This window comes from Taudactylus pleione, unplaced genomic scaffold, assembly GCF_031769625.1.
Source record: "Taudactylus pleione unplaced genomic scaffold, aTauple2 ptg000303l, whole genome shotgun sequence".
Taxonomy (NCBI): Eukaryota; Metazoa; Chordata; class Amphibia; order Anura; family Myobatrachidae; genus Taudactylus; species Taudactylus pleione.
The window spans coordinates 1,194,234-1,207,158 of NW_028284704.1; the positions used below are offsets into that span (position 1 = coordinate 1,194,234).

The window sequence follows — 12,925 nt, forward strand, 5'->3', positions numbered from 1 at the left end:
ATGTCTGCATCTCCAAAATTATTCTGCCCTCCTATGACAAATAAACCTAAATAACTGAATTAAAAGTGGATACACAGCAGCACAGTATACATGTACAAATATAGCATGGAGTCCCTGTGTTTTCATTAGAAAATAGGGTTACGTTTAGGCCTGCTCAGTGTAACGTAGTACAGTTTTAGCATACATTTTATTTCATCAATTGTAAAAAAAAAACATTTCAAGTAATCTTTCATAGGTAGTGCCTGCAGCGGATTAGTTTCTGGAATGCTTTCTTAAAGTCTTCATTGAAGATGGTATAAATAAGTGGATTAATTAAAGAATTGAGGTATCCGAGCCACGTGAGAAAGTTGGACATGTCGTCAGAGATATAACATGCATCACAAATATTTACTATAACTTCCTTAACAAAAAATGGAAGCCAACAAATAACAAAAGCCCCCAAAATCAAGCCTAAAGTGGTGGCTGCTTTGCGCTCTCTATTGCTGGATATTTTTTGCTTCCTCATAGCTTTTTCGTGTCTCATTTCGGCTCTCGGGTTCCTAATCGTGATGTGGACTCTATCAAAATCCGTCGAGTGGTCGGAGAACGACTTTTCCGGTATACACAAGGTGGAGCTCTTCCCACAAGCTTCTAGAAGAACCTGACCGTTCTGCTCTTTTTCACAACGGCTCATATTCCGTTTGTGGTACAAGGACTTTGCAGCTTTATAAATTTTATAATAAAGAATAAGTATTAACCCCAATGGGATATAAAAAGCTCCAAACGTGGAATAAATAGTAAAAATTATATGGTCGTGTTTGATGATGCATTCGTCATCACGGTTGTGACTTTGGTGCCGCCAGAACATCGGAGGCATAGATATGAATATAGAAATGATCCACACCATGGCAATCATGAAAGCAGCATGCTGGGGCGTTCGTTTTCTGGCGTACTCGACAGCGTCGGTTATAGCTCTATAACGATCCAGTGCAATTGCTGAGAGGTGCAGTATGGAACACGTGCAACAGGTAATGTCTACACCTAACCAGATGTCACAGACTGCTTGACCCATAACCCAAGTTTCCTTCACGATGTACATGATGCTGAAAGGCATCACCAACACCGCCACCAGGAAATCCGTCACTGCCAGGGAACATATCAAATAGTTAGCAGGGTGATGGAGCTTCCGTGTCACAATTATTGCAGCAATTACCAGGGAGTTTATTGCAGTTGTCATCAATGTCAGGGCCGACAGAGTAAGCGATACAAGAATTCTGCCTGTAATCCCTTTCGTTAGTTGTTCTGAAGTGCAATTATATTCCGTTATGTTTAGTATATCCATATTCTCTCTACACATGAAGTTCACAGCGGGGAGTTGATCGCTGGAGAAAAAGAAAAAGGCAAATGTTTAATTATGCAATCAGTTGATAAAATAAAACTCAGACATTGGAATAGGAATGTGAAGCTTAATACTGAAAAACATTTAACTCATTTTATGGTCATTAACATTTATTTTATTTTAAGACTATACAGGTGCTTATCATATCTACAGGTGATATCGCTATGTGGGCGGATCTATAATGGCTGCAGTGTGTGTGTGTGGGGGGGGAGGGGTTGTTACACCGCACATGCTGCACCCATACATTATACTCACCTCTATGAAGTCCTGCACCAACGCAGCAGAAATCACCAGGAAAATGGCGCTGTCGCCATGCTCGCAGGGACCTGCGCACGCGCAGTAGTCTTTGACATAGTGCCAGAATGTACTATGTAACTGCGCCAGTATCTCTACATTTCTTAAACTCTTCACTGTGAAAATTTTCCAAAAATATGAGGATAGTCAATGGAATAAGGGTAAGACACCCATAAGAGCTAACATTCTGAAAACGTATTGAGAAGCAGGGTTTCAGTAAATATGTATGAAAAGCATTAGAAGGAATTTTCAGTAACCCAGCACACACATTCCATCTTGGCGTTCTGTGTCCCAATCAGTAATTTCAACTAAACGGTTGTGCCATTAAAAAGTGAAAGGGCCTTAAGTAATAGGGTGTGATCTGGTGCCACTGCGGGAACTACTGCGATTCTTCCTGCATTTTTAAAGAGGCGATAATTTTAAAGGTAAAATCAATATGGTTTATTTAAAAATATGGGAAGATTCGCGGGAGTTGCTTATTAAAATCAGCGTCAGAAGATATGGCAGGAATGAATGCTACTATAAGTCTCATATTAAGTTATAATTAATAGGTGAGTACCAACTAGAGACGTGTGTAGATCCTCTTGATTTGATTTTGGTTCTAAATCATCGTTGTGTTTTGGCAAAATCACCCTTAAGTGTTTTGGTTTTGGATTTCTTTCAAAATAAATAAAAATAGGTAAAATCATGTAACTTGGACCTGTTTTTGTTAATATAGTATTATTAACATCAATAACATTAATTTACATTCATTTATTTTCCAATAATTTTTGCCCATCTCACAGCACCTGAAATCACGAGGAAGGGACTTAAATGCAAACCAAAATACTCTAGATGTAGGTTTTAGGTCCAAGTTCCGAAGTTGGCATGAAGACACTAGTTGGGACTTAGGACCTGATTCAGACCCGCTCGCTAGATGCGTTTGCATGCTAGATGCGTATGCAAATTTCGGCAAGGCAAGCGACCGCACACCAAGGCATTAGCACACCCACTATGTCTTGGCGTGCGATCGCTCTGTATATGCAGACGCCCACCAGCCTGTCTTAAGACACCCACTTGCGCACATCATCTCCAGGAAGCACATGCAACCATCGGTACATCGAATAACATCGGAAGCGAACGCAGTGCTTGTGGCTGACCATACCCTTCTGCAAGCACTGCGAGCACTTCAGTGTAAAATTCAGCCAGGTGACGTCTACTATTACGCTGCCTCTTAATTATGCACGCCTCTGAAACGGCGTTGAGACGCTCATTCACGCCTGCGCTCGCACCTCCGCTCCCCCATTTCCAGTGGCCTGCCCGTCACCACCAACAAACGACTTCTCCTGTCACTCATTCAGTGGGGCTGTCTATGCGCAGTGAGCATATGCTTCCCGATCACTCGCATTGGTTTGCGCACGCGTATTGCGATGTGTACACATGCGCAGAATGCAAACAATCGACTGGTTGTGTGCGAAGGCATCCTTGCGAGCGCGGCTGAATCAGGTCCTTAGTTCTACTTGGCACTCTAAAGTGATCTGAGCCGGGATTCGGTTTGACTCAGTACCCCAAAGTTTGGGTGTGTTCGGTTACTTGCAAAACCGAACCGCTCATTTCTTGTACCGACACCTTTTTGCACAAAGAAAATACGCTATTAGATCATATGGACATATGAAGTCACCGTGCAGTTCTGTGACCAGCGGTCTTGTGTCTTGTCAGTTCCTTCATGTAAATGTCACCAATGACCTTGGCAGGCCAGCAGTTTTCAGAATATGACAGTCGGGAAGCCTGCGGTCGGCATTTTGACCGCCGACTTCCTGACAGCATACCGTTTTGGATACCATAGTTGTGGTCTGCACTTTTAGCATCACCCATTCTCATAAAATCTAAATGTGTTCACCGGTACCCAGTTGCCTCATGTCTTGTATCAACAAAAGGGTAATAAGAGGGAAATTTTAATATATATATATATATATATATATATATATATAGCCTTCCTTTTATTACTTCTTATTTTTATATTTTTAGATAAGTTAAAATTAGATCTTGTATTTCTCAACAATCTTTCATTGAAGAACTGTGGATGGAGGTCATAGACAATAATAAAATAAAAGAAATGAATGTGACTGTGTCTATTTTAATGTCTGAAATGTTCCTTTTGTCACATTTTTCTACTAGTGTGGGAGGTTAGAATATCAGGGTTGTCACTGGCAAACGCTGTGCTTGTATTTTATTACAGTCTTTCACAGTCTAAAGTGCATTAAACCTGTGTCTCTATTTTTTCGTTAAACTGCTAATCTACTGTTTGTGTCATTAGGCCAAATAACATACAACACATTTAAGAAAATTACTGTATATTAAGGGGGATTTCAAATAGAAAAAAATAACATGCGTAAAGGTTTACTTAATTCAATTTAAAAATGTTAAATGGATGTTTACTGGTGCTCACGTCTAACGCCTTCGATATTTTAAATTGCCAAAACTTCATTCGCAACAAAAAAAGTAGTCGTCCGCGGGATTCCGCTGTTTTACCAACCAATCACAAATTATTTCACACAGTGGCCACTTATATTTGGCTGGGGTCATAGAGGAGCAGCGTGGATCATTAATGGTTTGCGGTGATAGCAGATGCATAATTTTTAATATATATATTATTGTGCTATAAAGGTCAAGAACAATTTTTATTTCTTCCTTAATAAGTTAGCGAGGTTTAGGAAAGTCCATAGAGACACATGTGCACAGTGGAAATAGAAGTTCAGGTATGAAGTTTTAATCAGAGATGTCCATGTCCGGTGCTCAGAAAACCGACAACAACTGAATTTAGGGGGTCCGAATCACATTGGGGTATAGTGTCTCGGTTCAGATCTTCCTGCAGTTCGGAACTCGGATTTACAAACTCGGGTGTTGGATTACGTACTAACAGGTCACAATGACGTCATTTTATCTATTTAAAAAAAAAAGAAATAAAATACAGATCTAAAACCAAAGCATGACGATGAACCTGGATCCAAAACCAAAACACAGGGGTCAATGCACATACTGTATCTAGTTTTAATGTAAACGATTAGATCCCTGCAGCATAAGGCACTGACTATGAAGTGCCACATGCCTCAGCAAACCCACTTGTCCCAAGAAGATAGTTGTTGATATGGAGCATTTATATGAATGTGGGTTCAGCTGCCTCCATTTTGAGTTAGGGACAGGACAATTGCAACTTCTTCTTAGACAGTAATAACTGTTCCGTATACTCTGTAGATTAATGCACACTACTCCGGTCACTTACTTCACTTGCTTTTAATGGCAATCTTTAAATGCAAATAATTTCTGTTTCATTCCCCATTTTTAACCTTTGTGCCACAAGAATGTATTTGGTACTCCACTATCTTTGCAGGCACATTCAGTATAGTCATTTTCTGCTCATGACCTGATTTTACCTATCTGACTCTCTTCTTATCGTATATCAATCAACACAAATACAATTCGGGATTTTATAGCTGGGCTCTGTTGATAACTTGACAATAGTAATGAATTATTCAATAAAGATAAGACACAAGTCATCCCTTACCATCCCTAGATCATAGTACATGATCGCCTTAAATATAACTTTGCTTTATCTTGTATAGTGGAAGCAGCAGCTACATGCCGCGTGATGTGAATGTATTTGCTTCAGGAATAGTTACTACTACACCGTTTATGATATCTGGGATCATACAAACATGCACCTTATATGCATTCATAAATAATAATCAGATGATTATGACTGAGTTTGTATAAAATAACTTAGAATAAGCTATTTTCACACTATATTTTTTACGCAAATGTATTATTATTATTTTTTTTTCAATTTTCATATTAGACTTAGCACATCTATCCCTAAATATTTAAACTGGTCAGCCCAGGGCTGGAAAACCCTCAGGAAGTGGGTATCCCAAAAATAAAATTTTAACACTGGGGAAGAGCACCCCTGGACGGCACAGCACGCCTTCATGAACCAGCCCGAGCCCCTTGATTGACATGAGAACAGTGACACAGCAGCACCCCCACTTTATGTACTGCAGCCCCAGCCTGACAACACTGCACCCTTGAACAACTACAACACTGCACCCTTGAACAACTACAACACTGCACCCTTGAACAACAGAGAAGAACAGAGCACATCTGTTCTGTACACTCTCCACAGCCAGAGTGAAAATGGCGCCGATCACCGGGACCTTTATAGAATCCAATATCTGCGAGAATCCGACAGCAGGATGATAACGTTTTGCCTCGTTTTGGATTCTGAGTTACGCTGGAAAACCCGAGTCGGGTCTAATATTTATAGGTGAGTACCAACTAGAGAGGTTCTAAATCATTGCCGTGTTTTGGCAAAATCACCCTTAAGTGTTTTGGTTTTAGATTTCTTAAATTAATAAAAAAAAGGTAAAATCATGTAACTTGGACCTGTTTTTGTTCCTGTAGTATTATTAACATCAATAACATTAATTTCCATTAATTTCCAATAATTTATGGCCACGTCACAGCACCTGAAATCACGAGGAAGAGACTCAAATGAATTCCAAAATACTCTAAATCCGGGTTTTAGGTCCAAGTTCCGCAGTTGGCGTGAAGACACTAGTTGGGACTGTAAAGTGATCTGAGCCGGGACTCTGTTTGACTCAGAACCCCAAAGATTGGGTGTGCTCGGTTATCTGCAAAACGGAACTGCTCACCTCTAGTAGCAACGCCTTTTTGCACATAGAAAATGCACTATTAGATCATATGGACATTTGAAGTCACCATGTGTCCATGCAGGGGCAGTGGCTGCTGTGTCCATCCTGGGGCTGCTGTGTTCATCCAGGGGTTGTGTACATCAATTGCAGTTGCTGCAGTGTTCATCTAGGGGCTGCTGTGTCCATCCAGCGGCTGCTGTGTCCATCCAGGGCAAGGGCTGCTGTGTCCATCCAGGGGTTTCTGTGTCCATCGAGGGGCAGGGGCTGCTGTGTCCATCCAGGGGTTGTTGTGTCCATCTAGGGCAGAGGCTGCTGTGTCCATCCAGGGGCTGCTGAGTCCATCCAGGGCAGGGGCTTCTGTGTCCAACCAGGGGCTGGGGCTGCTGTGTCCAACTCTGTCCATCCAAGGGTGCCCAGTGTATAAAAAAATAAAAGCTAATAATAATATAATTAATAAAAAATAATATAGATTTTTTATGTGCTGTGCCTTAGTGTACTATATTATTATTATTTTTTTTTACTGTGACGCTGCCTGTCAGACCGCAGTGTAATATTAATACATGTATTGTTTGTGACACTGTAAGTGGTAGCACAGTGTACAATAAATATTGTGACACTGTAAGTGGAAAACGCAGTGTATTCGTAAAAAATATTGTGACACTGTAAGTGAAAAACGTAGTGTATTCATAAAAAATATTGACACTGTTAGTGGAAGCGCAGTGTATTCGAAAAAAATATTGTGACACTGTAAGTGGAAAACAGTGTATTTGTAAAAAGTATTGACACTGTTAGTGGAAACACAGTGTATTCGTAGAAAATATTGTGACACTAAGAGGAAAATGCAGTGTATTTGTAAAAAATATTGTGACACTAAGTGGAAAATGCAGTGTATTCATAAAAAATATTGACACTGTTAGTGGAAACGCAGTGTATTAGTAAAAAATATTGTGACACTGTAAGTGGAAAACTCAATGTATTCGTAAAAAATATTGTCACACTGTTAGTGGAAATGCAGTATATTCATAAAAAATATTGTCACACTGTTAGTGGCAGCGCAGCGTGTTATTCTTATTCATAAAAAAATCTTGTAACACTGTAGGTCATTGATACCGCAGTGTAATATTTAAAATTAGTACAAACTGACGTTTGTGCTGTACCCCACTTCATTTGTGTTTGTTAATATGGAGAATGATCAGTTGAGAGGAGAGCAGGAACCACATACTAGTCGGTGGAGCTGCTGCCAGTGCCACCAGTTATGATGATACTAGTCCATCTACTAAAGCCGATGCCCAAGAGCATACAGGGCTTAAGTCAGGGCATCCAAAATCAAGCAAGCAATGTTTTACAGTGTTAAAGAAAAAAATAAATAAAAGATAAGTTAGCTGCAGAGAAACAAAAAATTGGCAAGATACCATTTACTACACAGAGTGGTAAGGAAAGGATAAGGCCTTGGCCTTTATTTATGACTGTGGTTTTGCATCTTATGATGATGTAAGCCCTTCTCCCTGTAGAAGTGTCAAAAAAATTAAAATCACTAAGGCACATTAACGCACTGTGTGCTCAGAAAAGTCGCAGATCCCCGAGGAGAGTCCAAGTGTGTCCGCGGTTTCCATGTGTGAGCCTGACCTTTCTTATACTGTACTTGAAGAGGATCCTCCTTCCACCATTGTGTGCCCTCTGCAAATGTGGGGATGAGCAGCACAAGTCAACATGCTGGCGTAGAAATCGAGGATGCTTCTGTGGAATTGCACCAGGAGGATCAGGAGGATATTTCTGTAGTTGGCGCTAACAAGGATGTTGATGCCGAGGATGTTGTCTGTGTAAATTCAGGCAACAGTTGTTGCCCATGGTAGGAAAAAGCCCATTGTTGTCATGCCGGGGCAAAAGACAAAAAAATCTACTTCTCATGTGTGGAATTATTTCCACCCAAATCCGGACAACAGTTATCAAGCCATCTGTAAAGTTTGCCAAGCAAGAGTGAGTAGAGGTAAGGACCTTAACCATCTAGGAACCTCCTCCCTGTTACATCATTTGCAGCGCATTCCTCAAATTCAAAAGTGTTTTTCAAATTCAGAAACTTTGGCTAAAAACGTAACAATCAATCCAGCGTCACCTAGCTGCTACCTTCTCTCTTTTAGATCCAAGCGCCTGCAATCTCCACCACCAACACCTGTATCATCAACATCCTCAATCGTGATTGGAAGTAGTCTTGCTGCATCCAATTTCATAAGCATGAATGACTCCTCTCCTATACGTGATTGCTCAGAAGGATCCTTGAGTGCTACGCCTGTTGCTGCTGATGCTGCTGCTGCTGGGGGTGGATCTTCATCCCAGAAATGGACCAAGGAGACTAATATTAGTAGTAATTAGAAAAAACAATTGACTATTAAACAATCCTTTGGTAGAGGAAGTAAGTATAACAGCTGTCACCCAGTTGCACAGCGGATCACTGACACCATGACGGCTGTGCTAGTATTAGATGGTGAAATAATAGAAATTGAGGATGATAGTGTGGAGGAAGTGCAAAAGGAGGATGATGGGAAAATTTGTGTCCTATCTAACGCTAATGAGGATGTTGATGATGAGGTTGTTATTTACATAAATCAGCCACCAGTGGCAGCAGTTCTTGTTCGTGATAAAAAGAAAGCCAGAATAGCCATGTCTTGGGTGTGGAATTATTTTAATCTAAATTCTGACAACAGTTGTGAAGGCATCTGTTCCATTTGTAAAGCCAAAGTTAGCAGAGGAAGGGACGTTAACCATCTAGGCACCTCCTCCCTGTTACATCATTTGTGAGTTCATGCAACTTTTTTAACAAAATTAGAATAATTTGTAAATTAATAACAAGCAGTCCAGTATCAGCTACCAGCAGTTTGGACCAGCACATGCAATCTCCACCACCAACACCCTCATCATCAACCTCCTCCTTAATAAATGAAGGTGGTCCTTCCAAAAAATGTTTTGTGGGGGCCCAAACAAAGTAGGACTTCAGCCACAAAAGTGTCAGTCCTTGTCGCTAAAGTGCTTGGTTTGTTAAACTGTGCATGTCCTTTTAATATCCCACATAAGAATGTGTGGGAGGGACAATTCCATCTTAAACCTCTTTTCTTTACATTTTGCATTGCCGACTGACATTATTATAGTTTATTAAACTGCAATCCTGTCTGCCACTGCTTTGTTGCAATGTTTCATAGATGTCCTATATTTTTAAACTGCCGTGCATTTGTGATGCTGCTCTGTCGCTTACTTTAGCCAGCCAACTCGCTGCAGCCTTTGGCCTATATTTGTGAAAAATAGTGAAATCAATATTGTGAGCTGTGAGGTGGTTAAAAATGCCTAGAAATGCCTGAAAATTATTGTTATTAAGGTTAATATTACTGTAGGAACAAAAACAGTCCCAAATTATGTGGTTTTAGCTGTTTATATAATTTTTGGGAAAAAAATACAGATCCAAAACCAAAACACGCAAGAGTGGTTTTGTAAAACAAAATCCAGACAAAAAACATTGAAGTAGATACAGATCCAAAACCAAAACATGGGGGTCGGCGTACATCCCTAATATATGGGTATATATATATATATATATATATTAGGGGTGAGCGGGTTCGGATTTCTGAAATCCGAACCCCCCCGAGCCCCCCCGATCCGAGTCCGATCCGAATCAGGCTCGACTTTTCCCGCCTGACTCGGATCTGAAATCGAGGCAAAACGTGATCATCCCGCCTTCCGAGTCTCGCGGGTTTTGGATCCTATATAAGGTACCCGCGTCGGCGCCATTTTCTCACTCGGCTGTGGACAGTGAAGAGGGAGGGTGGGAGTTAGGGCTGTGTAGTGTAGTGTAGTGCTGCTGTTGTCCACTACTTCAAAGTCCATAGGGGCTGGCTGTGTTGTGCTGTGCTGCTGTTGTTAATAGGGGCTGTGTCCACTACTTCAAAGTCCATAGGGGCTGGCTGGACTGTGTTGTGCAGTCAGTTCTCCATAGGGGCTGTGTCCACTCCAAAGTCCTGTGCAGTGTCCCAGTCCTAAAGGGGTGCTGTAGTGTTGTCCAGGGGGTGCTCTGTCCATCAGGGGTGCTCCCCCCAAGTGCTAAAAAAAAATAATTTTTTGTGTGTTTGTGAATTGTGTGCGCAGTAGCCGCACGTGCATCAACAAAGTAGTGCCAAGCGTGCGCCTGTGTCATAAGTAAAGGGCCGGCTGGCTTGACCGTTAAAGGGTGCTGCAACCCCCGAAAGTACACTCCAGTCCAAACCAAAAAAAAAATTATTTTCTGTGTTTGTGAATTGTGTGCGCAGTAGCCGCACGTGCATCAACAAAGTAGTGCCAAGCGTGCGCCTGTGTCATAAGTAAAGGAGCGGCTGGCTTGACCGTTAAAGGGTGCTGTAACCCCGAAAGTACACTCCAGTCCAAACCAAAAAAAAAATTATTTTCTGTGTTTGTGAATTGTGTGCGCAGTAGCTGCACGTGCATCAACAAAGAAGTGCCAAGCGTGCGCCTGTGTCATAAGTAAAGGGCCGGCTGGCTTGACCGTTAAAGGGTGCTGTAACCCCCGAAAGTACACTCCAGTCCAAACCAAAAAAATAATTATTTTCTGTGTTTGTGAATTGTGTGCGCAGTAGCCGCACGTGCATCAACAAAGTAGTGCCAAGCGTGCGCCTGTGTCATAAGTAAAGGGCCAGCTGGCTTGACCGTTAAAGGGTGCTGTAACCCCCGAAAGTACACTCCAGTCCAAACCAAAAAAAAAATTATTTTCTGTGTTTGTGAATTGTGTGCGCAGTAGCCGCACGTGCATCAACAAAGTAGTGCCAAGCGTGCGCCTGTGTCATAAGTAAAGGGCCGGCTGGCTTGACCGTTAAAGGGTTCTGTAACCCCCAAAGTACACTCCAAACCAAAAAAATATATATTTTCTGTGTTTGTGAATTGTGTGCGCAGTAGCCGCACGTGCATCAACAAAGTAGTGCCAAGCGTGCGCCTGTGTCATAAGTAAAGGGCCGGCTGGCTTGACCGTTAAAGGGTTCTGTAACCCCCAAAGTACACTCCAAACCAAAAAAATATATATTTTCTGTGTTTGTGAATTGTGTGCGCAGTAGCCGCACGTGCATCAACAAAGTAGTGCCAAGCGTGCGCCTGTGTCATAAGTAAAGGGCCGGCTGGCTTGACCGTTAAAGGGTGCTGTAACCCCCAAAAGTACACTCCAGTCCAAACCAAAAAAAAAATTATTTTCTGTGTTTGTGAATTGTGTGCGCAGTAGCCGCACGTGCATCAACAAAGTAGTGCCAAGCGTGCGCCTGTGTCATAAGTAAAGGGCCGGCTGGCTTGACCGTTAAAGGGTTCTGTAACCCCCAAAGTACACTCCAAACCAAAAAAAAAATTATTTTCTGTGTTTGTGAATTGTGTGCGCAGTAGCCGCACGTGCATCAACAAAGTAGTGCCAAGCGTGCGCCTGTGTCATAAGTAAAGGGCCGGCTGGCTTGACCGTTAAAGGGTGCTGTAACCCCCGAAAGTACACTCCAGTCCAAACCAAAAAAAAAATTATTTTCTGTGTTTGTGAATTGTGTGCGCAGTAGCCGCACGTGCATCAACAAAGTAGTGCCAAGCGTGCGCCTGTGTCATAAGTAAAGGGCCGGCTGGCTTGACCGTTAAAGGGTTCTGTAACCCCCAAAGTACACTCCAAACCAAAAAAATATATATTTTCTGTGTTTGTGAATTGTGTGCGCAGTAGCCGCACGTGCATCAACAAAGTAGTGCCAAGCGTGCGCCTGTGTCATAAGTAAAGGGCCGGCTGGCTTGACCGTTAAAGGGTTCTGTAACCCCCAAAGTACACTCCAAACCAAAAAAATATATATTTTCTGTGTTTGTGAATTGTGTGCGCAGTAGCCGCACGTGCATCAACAAAGTAGTGCCAAGCGTGCGCCTGTGTCATAAGTAAAGGGCCGGCTGGCTTGACCGTTAAAGGGTGCTGTAACCCCCAAAAGTACACTCCAGTCCAAACCAAAAAAAAAATTATTTTCTGTGTTTGTGAATTGTGTGCGCAGTAGCCGCACGTGCATCAACAAAGTAGTGCCAAGCGTGCGCCTGTGTCATAAGTAAAGGGCCGGCTGGCTTGACCGTTAAAGGGTTCTGTAACCCCCAAAGTACACTCCAAACCAAAAAAAAAATTATTTTCTGTGTTTGTGAATTGTGTGCGCAGTAGCCGCACGTGCATCAACAAAGTAGTGCCAAGCGTGCGCCTGTGTCATAAGTAAAGGGCCAGCTGGCTTGACCGTTAAAGGGTGCTGTAACCCCCAAAAGTACACTCCAGTCCAAACCAAAAAAAAAATTATTTTCTGTGTTTGTGAATTGTGTGCGCAGTAGCCGCACGTGCATCAACAAAGTAGTGCCAAGCGTGCGCCTGTGTCATAAGTAAAGGGCCGGCTGGCTTGACCGTTAAAGAGTTCTGTAACCCCCAAAGTACACTCCAAACCAAAAAAATATATATTTTCTGTGTTTGTGAATTGTGTGCGCAGTAGCCGCACGTGCATCAACAAAGTAGTGCCAAGCGTGCGCCTGTGTCATAAGTAAAGGGCCG

General features: G+C 42.1%; 1 protein-coding gene across 2 annotated transcripts in view; it reads right to left on the reverse strand.

Annotated features, from left to right (window-relative positions):
• Positions 1-229: 229 nt before the first annotated feature.
• HTR1F (5-hydroxytryptamine receptor 1F) overlaps positions 230-12,925 on the reverse strand; it is a 358,823-nt gene continuing 346,127 nt past the window's right edge. For both annotated transcript variants that reach the window (XM_088442043.1, XM_088442042.1), the window contains exon 5: positions 230-1,361. In XM_088442043.1, the coding sequence (XP_088298169.1) occupies positions 230-1,336 (1,107 nt within the window). In that variant the 5' untranslated portion in view covers positions 1,337-1,361. The remainder of the gene's footprint in view (positions 1,362-12,925) is intronic.